At 40.6% G+C, this 18746-nt stretch overlaps 1 protein-coding gene across 5 annotated transcripts in view; it reads left to right on the plus strand.

The window, feature by feature from the left end:
* The window catches only part of LOC104613031 (putative RING-type E3 ubiquitin transferase C3H69), a 37786-nt gene that overhangs the window by 2135 nt on the left and 16905 nt on the right, over positions 1–18746 (plus strand). For 3 of the 5 annotated variants that reach the window (XM_088898162.1, XM_088898164.1, XM_088898163.1), the window contains exons 2-4: positions 408–495; positions 596–1362; positions 13180–13249. In XM_088898162.1, the coding sequence (XP_088754288.1) occupies positions 408–495; positions 596–1362; positions 13180–13249 (925 nt within the window). The remainder of the gene's footprint in view (positions 1–407; positions 496–595; positions 1363–13179; positions 13250–18746) is intronic. The other 2 variants (XM_088898166.1, XM_088898165.1) reach the window with 1 other exon arrangement.

Genomic DNA, 18746 nt, shown 5'->3' on the forward strand with positions numbered 1-18746 from the left:
ACAGAGATCCCATGGAGAACTAAAATTCTGTGGCAATTTCCAGTCTAAGTAATTAAACAGGGGTGATCAGCCTTATTGCTGTTCTCTTTGTTTGGCTATCCAAATTCTGCAAGGGCTGTACTTTCTTTTTACAGAAATGAATCATCTTTTACTGTTACTCATAAGAAAAATTCTTCTTGTTCTTGTTAATTGTTATTTGGGGGTCTCCATGAACTGGTTTTTGCCACACTTGCATCTTTGAGACCTTGTTATATAGGCCACTGTCAAGCCCCATAAGGCCATATGAATTTCTCCCATGCTTCTGATTTATCCTCATTTTGTCGGGTGCTCACATATATCTTCACTACTTATGTTCTATTATTATATTATTTTTTAATCAGTGGTTCTATTAATTTTTTTTTTCTCAGGATTCTTTGTAAGTTTTATGCACATGGAGCATGTCTGAAAGGGGAGCACTGTGAGTATTCACATGATTGGAGTGATCCAGCAAGTAATGTAAGATCTATAATTCTTTTTGAATTTTCCAAATTATTTTTCTTTGATGTGGGGTAATTGTCTTTCCTGATTGTTGCCTTCTACTGGTTTGTAATGACAGGTGTGCACTTTCTTTCAGAAAGGAGCATGCTCTTATGGTAGCCGATGCAGGTATGAACATGTTAAACTTTCTCGTCTACGGCATTCTATCTCATCATCATCAACAAATCCTCATCAGCATTCATCTAGAATTGCCTTGAGCGGGGAAACCACTTCAGTCCTGAGTATTCCTGCAGAGCTTTCAGCTTTGAATAGACCTTTCTCTCCTCCTAGCAAACCAGCTTGGAGTCATGATTCGGGAAACCATAATGTCTTCGACAATGGGAATGAGAGGGAATCCACAATTGTTAGGCCTTCTGATCGCTCTATTTGTTCATTTGCTGCTGCTGGTAACTGCCCTCATGGGGAAAAATGTCCACACATTCATGGAGACTTATGTCCCACTTGTGGAAAACATTGCTTACATCCATATAGGCCTGATGAAAGGGAGGAGCACACCAAGACATGTGAAACAAAGAAAAAGCACCTTGAGGCATTGAAACACAGCCAAGAAATTGAGTGCAGTGTGTGCCTAGATCGTGTTCTCTCAAAGCCCACGGCTGCTGAACGCAAGTTTGGATTGCTATCAGAATGTGATCATCCATTCTGTATATCCTGCATCAGGAATTGGCGTAGTAGTTCCCCATCCTCTGGCATGGATGTTAATACTGCACTGAGGACCTGCCCAATATGTCGTAAACTTTCATATTTTGTCATTCCAAGTGTCATTTGGTATTCCACAAAAGAAGAAAAGCAGGAGATTATTGACAGCTACAAAGCAAAGCTTAGGTACCATAATAATCCTACAGATTTCTGTGTTTGTAGTTAAAGTTCGCTAGTTTTGTTGTCTGTTGGAATAATCTACAATGTCTTTACTGGCAATCATTTCTATTGCTGACAAGATGCATGCATTTTTTTTTTCACTTTTAAAAATATATATGATCTACAATAAAACATTATGAGAATGTGGTGTAACCATAGTTGTCAAGGCGTCGCCTAGGTGACTAGGTGCCAAGGGCGCCTCGCCCAAATGCCTTGATTTTTAGCAACTAGGCGCCTGCCTAGGCAATTAAGTGCCCGCCTAGGCGACAAAAATGACAAGGCGGGCGCCTTTTATAATATCATTTATATTGCTGTATCTTATTAATGTATGTGTTAATACATTTTATTATATGCTATATATCAATTATATTTTGTTTTAATGTTTTACTATTGAAATTTAAAAGATCAAAGGGTTTTGAGAAGAGAGAAAGAAAGAAAAGAAAAGAAAAGAAAGGGGAAAGAAACAATAGAATAATAAAGTTATTTTTTCTATTCTCTCTCTAATTAAATAAAACAGAAACTCCATCCTTGTTTTTTTCTATTTTACTTTCCATCTTGAATATTTATCATATAAAGTTAATAACCTTCTTTAGCTGCTAATTAATATGAATTTGCTCTATTAAATACTTATTATAGTAGTATTATTTTTGAAAATAATGAAATTAATATATGTAAAAGACTTTTATCTTTTAGATGTGATGATTTGCTACATTTTTAGAGGAAATTTAATGTTCTTAATAAAGATAATTGCTATTTTTCAATTAACATACATGCTGAATGGTATATAAAACTAGGAAACTAGCCAAAAGTCAGTTTTTAATATTATAGAATTTTTATTGCCTAGGTGATGCCTAGGCGCCCCAGTGTCGCCTAGAATCGCCTAGATGCCTTGAAAATTATACTGGTGTATAACTGTATATGTGTATTTATATAGGGTTGGTCTGCTAATTGGGCCATTTGAGCTTCCCTAAAGGACCTAAAAATCTTTTTTTTTTTATGGATAAAAGAGAGAAATATTCTATATTTGCAACTTGTTTGGGGCCAAAATGTCCCCCGAATTTCTCTCTGATGTAGGATTGGAATTATCCATGGGTGAGTTTGGGGTGTAATGATGGGCTAGGAAGAGTTTAGGTCTTCTGGTTGAGTCTTGCTGAAAGTCCAACATTTTATTTTTTGCTTTCTGCTGGGTTTAGGTGGTGGTAGGGGATGCTGAATTTGTAGCTATTTTATTCTTTTTCTTCTTGTTGTTTTGGTGTTGTTTTTTGGAGGGGAAGTTGGAAATCTCAGCCCTAAGAGAGTCACCCTCACCAATCGAGCTAGAGAAAAGGGCTAAGGCATTCCCTTCCTTCCTCATTTCTGAAAATTCCCCCAATACCTGATAGCCCTGGATTCCCCAATGCTATTGCCATCAAAATTCAGCTTTATATGAGGGGGAGTCTAAGAAGGATTTATGACCCTTTTAACCTGGGCAGAACTTGCTATTTTTTTTCATCTTCTCAACAAATCATCCACAATAAAGTTTGAAAACAGGTCCAGGGATTTCAACCAATTGCTACCCTTATGTGGATCGACCCTGTTAAGTTCTCAGCATTCCTCTCTCTATCTAAAAATAACCTGGAGTTTCTTTCTTCCCACAAAGACCAACACACAACTGCCCTTATACTCCTCCACATTATCCTTCCTCTTTTCATTGGCCAGCTGAAGAAAGATGGAGAGAACAAACTCTATATATTCAAAGGAGGATTCAACTACACCCAAAAAGAGATAAAGCCCAATCCCAGACAACTTTTGCATAATGGCAAGATACTAATAAGTGGTACCCATTCTCCCCATCTTCTTTGCAAAGAATACACCTATGCGGGGATAAACAAGTCTTGGGTCTTTTTTTGAAGAAGATCACAAGTGTTGATTCTTTCCAAGATTCCCAACAAAAACTCCCAACCCGAGGAGGGATAGGTTTGCACCATATCTCTTTAACAAGGAAAGACATGCCGAGGGTGGTAGGTTGCTGAGTTAGGCTTTTAAAGAAAGAAGCACAAGAGTAAGAGCCCGGGGGGGGGGGGGGGGAGGAGGTCCAAATTCTACAATCTTCCTTTTGGGGGTCCGGAAAAACATTTTCAAGCAATGCCAGAAGGGACATAGTGTTTTCTAAATCTGTATCCCTAACTACCCTTCTCAAGCTCAAATTCCACCATAACCAGAGCTTGCATCTGAGGGGACTAAAAAAGATGAAATGGGCATATTCTTTAGATCAGAGAGAGCATACAAAGAGAGGAACTGGATTATCAAAGGAGAGCCCCCTACCCATGTTTGTTCTTAGAATTTGATAAGGTTGCCTGAGTTCAAGTTATACCTGGTCCACTAGGAGAAAAGGGGAAGAAGGTTATGGATGGCTTTCCAAGGAAATGTGCTTGTTGTCCTTGCCATGATTCCGGTATCCCAGCCATTGTCCTCCATCCCATGAATGCTAGCCACTATCTTTGCCCACAATTTATCCCTTTCTAAAGGAAATCTCCATAACCACTTCCCCATTAATGCGAAATTCCTTTTCCTGATATTCCCAATCCCCCATCCTCCTTGTTTCTTGCATCTTGTTACCACCTCCCATCCCACCCTATGGTCCCTCCTTTCCTCTCCTGGCTCCCACAGAAAATCCGTCATCAACTTTTCCGACCTGTTAGCTACCTGAGAGGAGATCTTAAACACTTTCAAGGGGGAGAGTGGGTTCCAAATCCTGGCAGCAGGAACTGAACCGAAACTGCAAACTGTCAACTTGTGAGCAAAAGATTTAACAGTAAAGAGGCCATCTGCAGACCAGATCCAGGTTGAACCATCATCCAATCTGGTGCCCACCTCCTGACCCGACAGCTGGAGTAAATTAGCAAAGTTTTCAAACTCCCAGTCCTGAAAGCTTCTGAAAGGTAGGAGTCCAGACCACCTCATTCCCCACCATTGCATCCTGATCAACTGCCAGCTGGAAAAGCAAGAGGATGGTCAGTATTGGTCCTTCCAGAAAGCCAGTCTGCCACAATTTCTCAATCTTGGCTTGAGACCTTTGCTAAAGTTGGGAAGCAGATCAATAATTTTCTTCCAAATTGAACATCCCAGCGAGGAACTGCCAGCTGGAAAAGCAAGAGGATGGTCAGTATTGGTCCTTCCAGAAAGCCAGTCTGCCACAATTTCTCAATCTTGGCTTGAGACCTTTGCTAAAGTTGGGAAGCAGATCAATAATTTTCTTCCAAATTGAACATCCCAGCGAGGAAGGGGAGGAAGTGGTTATCCAATTTCCTCTATCCTCACCATACTTAGCAGCATTAGGCCTCTCCGCTAACTGTTTCTCTCAATCCCAAACCTCCAGAGCCACTTGCCAAGAAAAGCCATGTTAAAAACCTCAAGTCTCCTAAACCCTAAACCCCCTTAATCCACATGGGAGCAAATTTTATCACAGCTTACAAAATGGATATTTTTTTTCCCTCTTCCCAATCCTTCCACAAGAAAAATCTCTCTGCAGCTTTTCTAACCTTGATGCCACCTTTACAGGGATTGGAAAGAGAGAAAGAAAGTAGGATGGCGGATTGATCAAAGAGCTCTTTAAAAGAGTAATTCTGCCACCAAGTGAGAGGTATTTTGCCTTCCATGAGGAAAGCTTCTTCTCAAGCCTTTCCAAAACAGGATCCCAAATTAAAGCTGAAGTACACTTTGCACCCAGAGGAAGGTCTAAATTACTTGTGGGAAGATACCTACCCTGACAGAATTCCAGCTAAAGATTCAACATTTCCACATTGCCCGCAGGATCAAATAGCTTTTATTCCAATTGACCTTTAAACCAGAGACAACTTCAAACCAACAAAGAACCCCCAAAAGCACCTGCAACTGCTCTTCCTCTACATAATGAAGCACAAAGTATCATTTGCAAATTGAAGAATGTGGACCTTTTCACCACCTGGAACTACAGCAAAACCTTCTAAAAACCTGCTTTCCCCACAAGGTGAATGAAGAGACTCAAAACTTCCCTCAGGCAGATGAACAGGAGAGGGGAGAGTGGGTCACCTTGGCTGATTCCCCTAGAATTTTTGAAAAAACCTGAGGACTAACCATTAACAGGGATGGAGAATTTTGGAGTCGTAATACACACCATCCGATTCCTCCACTTCTAGCCAAAATTCATCTTCTCAAGAAATGGTGAAACCACTTCTCACTTATATCCTTTTCTTTTGTGGCTTGTATTTGGGTGTGCATTTTCTCTCTCTTTAGTTGCAGGTGGGATCCTCCACAAGATATCACAACCTTGTTCGGCTCAAGGTTTTTCAGACAAACAAAAAAGAAGGGAAGACTTCTTTGGAAAGCAACCAGGGCAGCAACAATTTGGACAGTTTGGGAAGAAAGAAATGAAAGAATAGTCAAGGAAAAGAGCAGGGGTTTAGAGGACATTGTTGAAGGGAAGACTTCTTTGGAAAGCAACCAGGGCAGCAACAATTTGGACAGTTTGGGAAGAAAGAAATGAAAGAATAGTCAAGGAAAAGAGCAGGGGTTTAGAGGACATTGTTGAAGGGGTCAAGGTAAATACTGCAGACTGGGTAAAAAGATTGGAAGCTTTCAAAAAGGGGTGACGGTAGATGATATTCAAAGAATCTGGTTTGAAGCAAATTCAGCAGCTCCCCCCCCCCCCCCCCATTCTAATAGATTAAAACTAAACTTTGATTGAAGCTTAATAGGAAATCCAGGGTTGTCAGGAATAGGAGAGTATTCAGAGATGCTATAGAGAAAGGGCTGATTGGAGTCGGGGACTCTGCAAGAGTGGAGCCTTACATCAAGGTCTGAAGATTGAGGGTGACTCAAAACTGGTAATCTCTTGGATGAATGACAACAACCCATGTGTTTGGATTTACAGTCATCTAATAGAGAAATCAAAAGCATGGTAAAGGACTTAGAAGCAGGCTTCAAATGGGTAAAGAGAACAGCAAATGGAATGGCAGATAGCTTGGCTAAACAAGGGGTGCATAGGGATGTTTTGTTCTGGGCAGATTTATAATAGGAGCTGTCAAACTTGACTTTTAACTTTCTCTCTGTTTGAACTCAACTTGTAATGCTTTTTCAGTAATTTGATGAATTGAATACTGCTTATTGATAAAAAAAGCACAAAATCTAAACATCTCCAGTTGACATGAGCATATACCTTTTCCAACTCAAGCTTGCAAAGAAGCCCCAGCCTTCCTTCCCTCTTTCTGGACTTAATCAACTCGTTTGTCACCAAAATACTGTCCAGCATCTGCTTGCCCGGGACAGAAGCACACTGATTTTCAGCCACCACACTGTTAAGAATCTTTTAAAGCCTTTCCGCTAACACTCTAGCCAAAATCTTGTAAAAACTACTTAGAAGACTAATTGGTCTGAAATCCTTTATATTCACTGCCCCTTCCACCTTTGGGATGAGAGTGATGAATGTATTTCCAAGGAAGCAGTACTATGGAACTCTTGGAAAACCTTCATAACATCCTCCTTCACCACCTCCCAGCACTTCTTATAGAAGAGATTTGAAAGACCATCCAGCTTAGGAGATTTATCATTATCTAGGCTTTTAATCACCTACCAAACTTCTTCATAAAATGGGATTTCAAGCTCTCTTTTCTGAACCTCAGATATCTATCTAAAGGTGGTACTTGTAAGTAAGGGTCTATGCATCCACACCTCTTTGAATAACTGGGAGAAAAACCTGATGACTAGACTCTTCAATTCTGCTGGTTGTTCACCAACCACCCCATTATATTCCAGTTTGCTAATTGTATTTAGTCTGTTTCTTGCATTATCCATTCTATGGAGAAAACTTGAGTTTTTGTCTCCTGCTTTTGGCTAGTTAACCTTTGCCCTCTGTCTCCACTCAAGTTCATCCTTGTAGGCCAGCTTGTCAAAACTCACCTTAGCCAGAAGCCTCTTGGATCTGTCCTCCTCAGATATAGCTCCCCTCTTTTCAGCTGAATCCACTTCCTTTATGATTTCTAGGCATTTTCTTTTTTTCCAACTCTGAATTACGTAGATTTTCTGCCCTCCATAATTTCATAGCTTCTTTAGTAGCACCTATTTTCTTAGCAAGGATGAAAGAACTAGTTCTTTCCAGCTGTAATTCTCCCTTAGTAACGGGAGAAAATCTTCTTTATCAAACCAATAATTTTCCATCTTGAACGGAGATTTGTGCCTCATTTGTTCACCACAAAGGAGTTGGATTGACATGTGATCCGAGACTGGGTGAGAAAGGGCCATCTGCTTTAAATCAAGAAGCATCTTCTCTCAATCTAGAGAGACTAAGAACTTATCCAACTTAACCAATGGGATTCTCTTGATTGTTAGTCCAAGTGAATTGAGCTCCCACCAAGGGCGGATCAATGAGCTAAAAACACCTTACAAAATCTGCAAATAGATTCATTGCTCTCAACCTTCTATCACTCCCTTTCTTATCTTTTGCAAAACGGATTATATTGAAGTTGCCTCCAATTACCCAAGAGCAGCTACAAGAGCCCCTAATCTAAGACAAATCATCCCAAATTCTCACCCAATTCCTATCCTCTGTTGGACCATACACATTTATAATTTGACAAACCACCCCTCCTTCCAGCTCCAACACCATCAACGTTGATAACTCACCTATATGTGAAGACAAGAGCTTGCACTTCGAATGGTCCCACATGGTCAACAGCCCCTAGTAGTACCCCTATCCGACTTACTTCACCCACCTCACCTGCCCTTGACCCCAAACACTACTAACCACTTCGAGCTTAGATTCTTGAAGTAACATCACTTTGAATCACCTCTTAAGCAAATCATACACCAACAAATGCCTCTTCCCTGGTCCCAACCCCCTCACATTCCAAGACAACAATTTTAACTCCGTAAAAAACCGAAGTTGGGAAACCCCCTCTTACTTTCAAAACCCCTCCCCTCCACAAGCTCCTTACACCTTCTTCTCCGCTCGATGAACCTTCCCCACTCCCAACCTTGTCATTTAGACCCCACAAGCCACAACAACCTCTTCATTTCTCAATTCTTCTTCAAAGAATCTTTTAACATTCCATTTCTCTCTTTTCACCATAAACCTCTTTTCTATCCCCTCTAGATATCTGATCATCTCCTCCATACCTTCTAATGACACCCCCAGAAAAACCCTAGTAATTTAGACATAAACTAGGAAGGAGATGAGTCCAAAGAAGCCCCTCTACCACTTGCACCTCCCAAAAATCCAACTGCCACACTTGTTTGAGCAACAACAAGCTTTCTTTTCCCCTAGATTTAACCCCTTTTGTAGCAAGAATGCTTAATTGATCCACACTTTCTCTACACTGCTTGACTGTCCCGGTATCAAGGATTTAGGGTTCTCAACCATTGACAAGGGAGTAGCTTCAGCAAGCTCTTTAGCCACAAGGACAAATGGCAAAGATGGAGAGTAGGCTTCAAGCACTACAACTTAGGGTGTCAGTTCCAGTTCACTTAATCACTTGTCATCTGCAATAAGCTTTCCTCTTCTTGCTTCACTTTAGGACCCTCCACCAATTTCTCCAGTCCCGACCTCCCACCCCCACTTCTCTTAAAATTTGGTTTGGCTGGCTCAACTAGTTCGGACCACTCAGAATCGAGAAATGGATGCCAACTTGGCCTACCCCCTTTTGCTCACTAGAGGCCCTGGGCCTTGACCCCGTTCGGACCCCCCAACATAGCAAGGATACAAGGGGTTCGAAGTTCTTGTACTCGAGTACCCACCTCAACTGAATATCTCCTAATGATCCACTTGGGCAGATTCCCCTTCAGACTGTCTACAGCTGCCCCCCCTTCCCAAACCCTCCTCTCTTAAATTAATCCTAGTTGACACCCCATTCAATTCAAATATTCATATGAAGCCTCTTTAAGTGCTTCCTTTGAAAAACCCAAATGGCCCATTGAGCCAAATCAATTTGACCATCCATAGGGGAATTTAGTGGACGACTATGATGGAGTTTCTAACATTGTGTCTCGGCAACCTCACCAGCCCTCACTTCGCTAGGATTCGCCTCACTAACGCCCAACGGTTGGCTTGTTGATCGCCTCCCTCCTCTCAGTCAACTCGCTAGAATCTCCACTCTCTGCCTCCTCTGTAATCACCGTCTTACTACCTTCTGATCCAACAGTTCCCCTCATCTCACCTTTCTCTTCTCCAACCCTTAGGTCACCTATCCCCACTTCAATCGTCAGTCACCTTTTCTGTCGAATCCGAACTCCTACCACTATCTCTGCTTTCTCCAGGATCACTCCCCCTCCCCTCATCTTCATAGAGCCCCCTCACAAGTCTTAAGCTTCTCCACTGGGCTTTTGTTCCAAGGAAATCCCCACACAGATCTCCAATACCCATCGTCACACTCACACACCACAGCAGTAGCGACAGCCCAAAGACCTTGCCTTTCTTCTCTGGGAAAAAATAGCCAACACTCATCACACACCAGTTGATTACCAATGAGTTGTTTCTCATCCTCCAAGGACCATTCTTAGAACCCATGCCGCTTCTCACCATCCACAGTGGGCCGTAAAATGGCTCCGCACATCACTTAATGCTTTGAATATCTGTATACACCATATGTGAAGAGGGTAGAGCTGGTAGCACTAGTACAAGGTCTGAGGCACACTGGCATGGAAGGATGGGGGAACATACGAGTGAAAGTGGACTCTCATAAAATGAATGGACTTGGGAGAAGAGGTGATGAAAATGTTAAGATATCTGGTTAGAGATGTGAGGTCTCTGCATCTGACCTGAACTGCTTGTTCGGGTGGATACCTAGAGAGGCCAATAGTTTGGAAGACTCTTGAGCCAGAGTCACAATAAATGGCAATGTATGGGGAACAAGGTTCTAATATGAGCGATACTGGTTTGTGGATCTATAGAAGTATTTAAAGGAGATAAAACAACTGAAAGACGAGTTAATAATCTACTACAAGTGGACACCAAGGATTGCCAACAATTTGGCTGTTTGGGTTTAGCTAAACAAACTGCTAATTGAGAGTTATGGGGCTTGTATAATATTTTGTTGGGTGGCTAGTGAAACTATACTAAATAATGTTTTTTTTTGGTTGTTTTTCAGCACAATACTATGTATTGTTCTCTTAAAACAAATGAATAAAGAATTACAGCTGCTCATAAAAGAAAAAAATAAAGAAAGAATATTGTATGGGGAACACCAGATCCTGGAGGTGAATTGTAATTTGTAAAAAAGGAAATATTTTTCTGGCTAGCATGTTTTCTGTTTCTTGTACACTGAATACCCATCTATTCAATGGTATTGGTAGGGAACTTCTAAAATATACTGCAGTAAAAATTTCTACTGTTATTCATCAAAAAGAGGAATCCTTGCAACAATTGATCGTGGCCAATTTTGAGCATCTATCTTTTCTAATACAACCTGCTGACAGATAACATTGATCAACATGGAACTCCAGGGTCTTCTGTATTGCCTATTCCCATTATAAGAACTTGATTCACATCAAACCTTATTCTTGAGACAAAATTGAAAGACTCCTCGCATGGCTTCAATGTCTACCAGATACCCAAGCTTTCATTTGTTCAATGCCCAAAGAGCAACACTCTTCTTTTGGGTCTGCATTTAGGATTTTACTAAACTAACACCTTTCAAAAAATTTAGGAATTTACTAAACTAACACCCCCAGTCTAATTTGGACACTCCCACGGTCCCACCATCCTTCAGTCTATACTAAACTACCCTTACTGTTTAACTATTGTCTTAAACCACCCCTACTGTTTCTGATAATTGCCATTGTCGTTAAATCGTAATGGAGAGGATGAAATGTCCCTTTTGCCCTTATGTTAAAGAGAAAAACTGCAGAAGAGTCGAATGCTCTCTCTTCAATGCTGCTTGCAGTAGTAGGGATGGTGGCGCCGATGAGCAGGGTGTAGAGATGATGGAGAGGAGAAGAGGGGGAGAAAAACCTCATCAGATGTGGCACGATTTCAGCTTGAACATCACAGGGTTTGGGCTCCTGTTCTCATCAATGGCTCCTTGCAGATCTGAGAGATACTCAGCCGGCCGAGTGAGTCAGGAAGAAGATGAGAGCTTCTTACCTTTCTCTCTAATTCTCTCTCACACACACACATTCTCTCTCTCTCTCTCTCTCTCTCTCTCTCCCTTTTTCTTTTTCTTTTTCTTTCTCTCTCTCTATCTTGTTTTTTTCTCTTCCTCCTTTGACGTATCTCCCATTCTACGATTGCAGCCACTGAAACTTCTGGCAGCAGCTGTATTCCCTTGATCAGCCACCTCTCTCTCTCTCTCTCCCTCCATCTTCTTTATCCCATCCGTCTCTTTTTGTGTCAATGCCATCGCCGCTGCAACCTTAAGCGGTGGTGACTTTTTTTTGCTTGCTTCCAATCTCTCTCTTTTGCTCATTCTCTTACCTCTCTCTCTCTCTATGCATATCCCTTATTCATCACCACTGCCATCCAATGCACTACAACTCTGCAGCGACATCTTCACGTCAACTTATTGGGTGGGATCGAGATCGACGAAGGACCAAAGAGAGGTTCCCACCGATCTGATTCTCCGAGGGAAATTCTTCTCGGACAAGCTCCCCCTTGCACCATCGACCGAAGACCTCTTCCCAGTTGCCAACAGAAAGTTTTCTTCAACGAATGAACTCCTCTGATTACAATTGTGATCCTTAACACTGCTGGGATAGAACACACCATTGAGCTGTTGTTTTTTTTTACATAGCAGCTCCTGGAGTTACTAGTGGTTGTAGCAGGTCTATTGGAAATCTTATATACAGGGTTGCTACCAAATCAATATCCCAGCTCAGCTTAGCTTTCTCATTTTTCACAAGCGTTGGTCCAGAGAAATTTTAATTGAATGATTTTGAAGCACAAGTGTAGATGTTTCCTTAGAAGAAATTGAATGCACAATTATTCCTTAGAAGAAACCAAGCTATTTAGATCCACACCAAGGCACCTGTTAATGTCCTGCAATGTGTTCTCTTATCTCTGAAAGCAACTAGTAACAACCAACGAAGCTGATCTCTCTCTCTCTCTCAACACAAGTTCAATCAACTATTGGTCGAAGCAGATAGCCAGTCGAGCAATCTGCCGATCAAAACCCCACTGACATCCTCTCCCATAAAGACGAAGAGGGTAATATTGGGTTTTAAAAAAAAATTATACGTCACGTGATGTCACATGTACAGATTTTGACGGAACATTAACAGATGCTAACGGCAGGGGTAGAGCTAGTCAATTGTCAGGAATAGTAGGGATGATTTAAGACAATAGTTAAACAACAAGGTTACAGTTTGTCAATTAGCTAAACAGTAGGGGTAGTTTAAGAAATTTGCCCTTTTTGTTTTTAGTTATGCTTTTAGGCCTTTCTTGTTTGTCCACCTCCGTTTTAGGCTTTTACCATAGACTCTTCGTTTTGGTAGAGGGGGAAAAGGGTCCTATTATGTCATCACCTCAAGCACTTCTGCCCTTATTTATGCAATGATTGTACTTTATTTACAATTTTGTTATCTTGTGATTACTTTGACAACTTGACATTTCTAATTTTACTTGTATATTTGTAACACTGTAAGTATGTTTTTGTTCTTTTGAATTTTACTTTTGTCTTGGTTTGGGTTTTCAATTGTCTACATTCTGACATTTGGTTGGCTGTTAGTAATTACTATTGTGTACTGGATCAATAGACATTGAGGTGGTTTCAAGAATTTGGAGCTCATCAATCTGGTACTAGTTTTTGATCTTGTAATTAAGTTGGCTTCCTTCGGCAGGTCAATTGACTGCAGATACTTTGATTTTGGAAATGGCACATGCCCCTTTGGAACTAGTTGCTTCTACAAGGTAAATTGATGGTTAATAGGAACTTATTGCTTGTTTTGTCAATTCTTCTTCACTCAGCACTGATGAAAAATGTCAGTTATTGTTCACTCAGTGCTGAACAAAAATTGATCATAATAACTTGAACACCTGCTTTTCTATGTGATAGTTCTGCATCTTGAATGCCTTCATTTGACTTGTTTGGTTCTCTTTCTTTACTAAGCTGCTATTTTCTTTCTTTATCCAATAGATACAGTTCAGAAATTGTTGGTAACATTGATCCACTTCATTTGGTTTAGTTTCATCCCTCTTATGTTGGGGGACGTCCTCTTGGGTATCATTTCATTATGTTGGCATGATGGTTGTATAGTTCTTTTTTCTTGTTGTAACCTCCTTTTAGTTGTCTTTAGTTAAGCCATTTTCAGGGACTTTCTAGATCAATGTTTTAAAAGGCATGCCTTTTTGCTTACACTAATAGGTGAGGCTCATTTTGTGGGGTTTGCCTTTCCTGAACTCAGGTGTGCTTTACCTGGTTTGTTTCCATATTTTGAAGAATTAACCTTTAATCTGATGTTGAATATATAATTACTATATTCTAGGATGTGCCTGTGATGCCCAGATTTTGAAAAGTTGAGCCCATGTAGGATTTGCACATACAGGGTTGTAACTTTAGTGTTTATAACATGATATTCCAACCAGTTTAAGTAGTTTTTTTTTTCAGAAATGATTTAATTGCCCATAATTTATCAATGAATATGGAACTAAACAGAATGGAATGGTGAAATGGGATTCATTTAACCAACTAATTGGGATAAGGCTTGATGATGGTATTTTTTTTTTCAGAATTTAGATTTGCATGTTCTGTATATTAAGGTGTTTTTCAATGTGAACTGTCTTTGGCACTTGTTAGCAAATATGTTATTGGTGTAGTTTATTTCATGTTTTCCACATTGAAACAACAATTGTGTTTCTTGAATTTCTGGTTTCACAAACAAGTTTTCCCCATATAGATTGCTATTATGCTTCATAAAGAATACCAGATAGAGACTCTGATTGAATGGATATCCACTCACCTTTCTTATTTTTATCTGTTAATTTCATTGATGTTCTGGCCCCAAATCCATTTGAATGTGGGTTGGTATGAATGGTAGAAGCTTTGTACCAGCACTTGTAAGAGGGTCTATGGGAGATTTTGGTCTGTATACTGCACTAAATAGTAGCACACATCAGTGTTAGGGAAGTGAACATATTTTTGTAGTTAAAAGCATTTGTATTTTGTTTCAAAAATATTATTTTTGTAGGATCCATTGTTTGGCCGAATGGTAAAATCTCAGGTTGACAAGCATGAGAATGGGTTTGAGTCTGAGAGTGGCCACTTTGTCCCAAAAGAAAAAGGAAAAAAAACCAAAGGTTAGGTCAATATCCGATGTGCCCCTCCCAAGATGGCCTTCAAATACAACTATTTTTCTAAATCAAACTGAAAATGTTTTCACTTTATTTTTGAAAGAATGTACATCCAAGAATATGTTTCTGTTTTTTTGCTGACATGGCATTTCCTAAAAACAAGGAATACAAAAAAAATTATGTTGGAGACACTCCCTAAGTTTTTCTTTTGCTTTCTTTTTTATAATGTGTGCCTCAGTTGTTGTCGGCATGTCCCTCTTGCTTTGCATCTCAGGCATTAGGAGTCCTTTGTGCTTTATTTGTTGTTCTTGCTTTTAAAACTGTGGCAGAAGTTCTGTTTGCCTTCTGTACCTTGATACTAATGCATTCTTGTGATTGTTATAGATAAAAGAATATAAAAATGTAGATGTATTGCCCTCTCTGCATGCAAGGGTCATCATAGTGGGCCTACTTTTAGCATGCCCTTCAATCTGAAACTTTGATTGTTTATTTGTATGGTGCCATGACTGGGGGACTTTCTTACCGGTGGCAGACATTCTATTACGTAATTTTTTCAACCGTATTGGATTCTGCATGACTATCTCTTCAAGTATTCAACCTTGTCATTTTAAAAAACTTGTGGGAAGATTTAGTTAGTGAATGAAGGAGCATATGGTCCAAATCATGTGGTCTTGCTCTAAGCTGACAACTTTCTGACTCATGCCCAAGCTCATAATCTGGTTCATAACTAGCCCAAGCCTAACATCCAGTTTAAAACCATACTAGCGAAGTAATCCGTTCTGAGCACAGGAGTGATTATGGAGGCTTTTGTGTTCTGGAGGAAGCTGATCTGGTGAACTTCCTTGAAACCCATGATGAGAACAATCCGAAGTACGAGATTCAAGCCCTAACAATCCTTGAGACAGGAATCTGAATATTCCATCCAATTATAGGACCAAACCAACCAATTCTTTCCTTTGCACCAATCATTATCACACGAGCTGGATGCACCATGAATGGTGCTTTAAGAGTTATGCCTTCTTTGTTTTATTACTTTTATTTTCTCCTCTTTTGCATGCATCTGTAGGAACATTCTGCTGGTGGCAAATGTCTTGTACTCTTTTCTACAGGTTTATTCAAGGGAAACATCTTTTTTTTTTTTTAAATTGTTTCAAGCTCCCTCAGTTTGAATGTTGTCATACAGAGAAATAAATCTTCGTGATAAAAGCAGAAACAACCGACATAAAAACAGACTCACTAAACACAACTCAGCTGAATGCCACTCTAGGCAGTCAAAGCAAAAGGACCCACTCCGGTGTCTCCGCTACCCATTCCAACTCCAGTGTCATGCAACACTGCCTTGGTTCCGGTCATGTATCCGTATCCAGCTGGATACCTGTACCCAGTTCCAGCCCTTGCATCTCTGCTACCCATCCCAGCGTAATTCAACCCCATGTTGGCTCCCCCCATGTTTGACCAGCCTGCACCTTGATTCCCCCCACAAGTCTTCCCACCTAGGCCGCTGGCTCCAGATGCCAGGCTGATGTTACCACCACCGGTGTTGCCTGTGTTTCTCTCAGCCTCCGCTTTTACGATCACCTGGTGCTGATTATTGCCAGTACCAGTCATCCTGCCTAGTGATTTAAAAGGCGCGCCTAGGCGCTCAGGCAAGGTGCATTTTAGGGTAGGCGCCTCGCCCAGGTCTTTGGCGCAGCCCATTCAAAAGGCGTGCACCTGGTGCACCTTGCGCCTTAGCCCAGGCGTGCGCCTTTTGAAAATTTGCCGCTTTTTCCCTTTTTTTGAGTTTGGCCGCTGGGCCGGGGGCTCCGCCCTCGGACGCCTATGCCACGCCCCTCAAGGCCAGCCCAAACAAGTCCATGTTAGGGTCTTAAATTCTTAGATTTCACACAAAAAATAATAATTTTATAGTTTAAATTCTTTTAAGAAGATATTTTATTAAGATGAATGAATGGACAACATTACAAAATAGGGAGTTCTTGAAGCTTCGGTGAGCGAGCGAATTGGGCTTGCCTCGAGGGGCATGGCACAAAGGCGGCTCGTAGAATTAGGAATGTAATATATCACATTAGCTACTTGATGCAATTGAGAAAAAAAAGAGATTGTGGGTTTTATATGCTTGAAAATGTTTTATATGTTTGCTTTCATTTTTAAATTCTCATTTGAGTATCCTTTACATATTATATTTATGTATTTTAATTTTAGTTAATAGGTTTTTAAAACATTTATTTTAAGACTTAAGTTAATCTTTTTATTAATATTGTGTTTTATAATTTTTTGATTTTTTGCATTTTTTTTTGAATTTTTTGCATTTTTTTTTTAAATTGTGTGCCTTGCCTCAGAAAGGCACGCACCTCGCCTTGCGCCTTGCGCTTTTAAAACAATGATCCTGCCTATCTGTCAAGAGATTTATGATTTACTGTTACACTCCCACAGTATAAAGCCAAAACGATGCAAAGGTACATAGAAAGCAAAAAAAAAGTTCAAAATTCCTATCAGACATAGAGCAAAATAGAAAAGATAAGAACCTGCTCTCTGGTCTTGTCCATCCCAGACCTGGGTGAGTCGGCAATGTTTGAAGTGGAATCCCTCATGGTCTGCATTTTTGCTTGGTTTCAGAGACAATGAAAGAAAGATCTCTAAATCAGTATCTGATTTCAGAAAACAAGAGCTTGTGTGTGTTGGACCAAGCACAGTGAGTCACTGCTTTTGTAAATGAAACAAAGGATCCAGTAGCTGACGCATGTAAATGAAGAGATACATGTGCTGGTGCTCTTCAAGTCTTCAACTTCTTTTCCAGCATATAGATAAGGTCTTCTGACTGCAGGAGAGGAGACCCAAGGTTATGTGGAGAAGTGAGGCAACTCACTTATGTTGATGCTGGAGCACTGATCAGGGGTAAAGATCTTCCACCATCGAACTGAACTGTAGGTGAGGATCATGGCAACATAGAGTGGTATAATTGCTGCCAACTCATGTTTGGTTGATTTTTGATGATCGGTGTTCAATGGTGTTGGTGGTGCTGTTGATAGCTATCGTTTAGGAAAGTTCTGGTATTTGGTTTGTTCTGGATGTGAAAGTGAGTTTATGGTGACCGGTGGAGTGTGGCGAAAGATAAAATACAACATCATATCTTCACACATGATTGAGACTAAGGTGTAAATTGGGCCGGGCCGTGGGCCCGCAGACCATCGTGCCAGGCCGTGCCGGGCCAGTCCAAGTACTTCTTAGGAAAAGAGCAGGTGGACTCTTCCCTCAGATGTGGTGGGTCTTTTTGATCTGAACTTTTTTAGACAACTAAAGAAGAGGGAAAGATTAATATGGAGAGCCTCAACAGCAGCCATTTTGTGGTCGATTTGGGCAGAAAGAAATAACAGAAACTTTCAAGGGCAAGAAAAATCTGAAGAAGTTTTTGAATGCATAACCATTAAGATTGTACATTTGAGTGTAGTAGCACATTCTTCATCCTTATTAGCATGTTAATCAGGAAAGTTGGAACCCATTAGCACAACATAGGGTGAAATTGAATTTTAAAGGAAGTTCTGTAGGCAACCTAGGCCCTTAGGTATTGAGGGAGTGTTAAGAGATGGAGAAGGGAGAGCGATGGTTCTGTTTTCAGGACCGATAGGAGGAGTCAGTGGCTCACCATGAGCGGAGATGATGGCTCTTCTTCAAGGTTTGAAATTGGCTAAGCAGATGGGTCTCCAAAAAATTGAGGTGGAGGGGGATTCTAAGTTGGTAATAGGGTGGATGCAAACAAATAGCCTAGGGATCTGGACCTGGACCCACAGACAGTTTGTGAGGGAAATCAAATGCCTAGCAAGGGAGATTGGAGTGAACTTCAGGTGGGCTAGAAGGTCAGCAAATGGACTAGCTGATACTCTAGCAAAGCAAGGGACTACTAGGGAGGAATTGTTTTGGGCCATTTTGTAATTCTCAGATACTTTGAGGGATCAACACCCTCTTCTTGTGTGGTTGACAGTTATACTTTAATAATCATTTTTTTATGAATGAAAGCTACCGTTTCCAATAAAAAGGTACTTTGGAACATGGTTTTTGAACCATCGCTGACCCGGACAGTCGGACCGTTCGGCCTAGGAACCCTCCAGTCCGTTTTACC

The sequence above is a fragment of the Nelumbo nucifera genome, chromosome 2 (assembly GCF_055504915.1).
Source record: "Nelumbo nucifera cultivar China Antique chromosome 2, China Antique-T2T, whole genome shotgun sequence".
Lineage (NCBI taxonomy): Eukaryota > Viridiplantae > Streptophyta > Magnoliopsida > Proteales > Nelumbonaceae > Nelumbo > Nelumbo nucifera.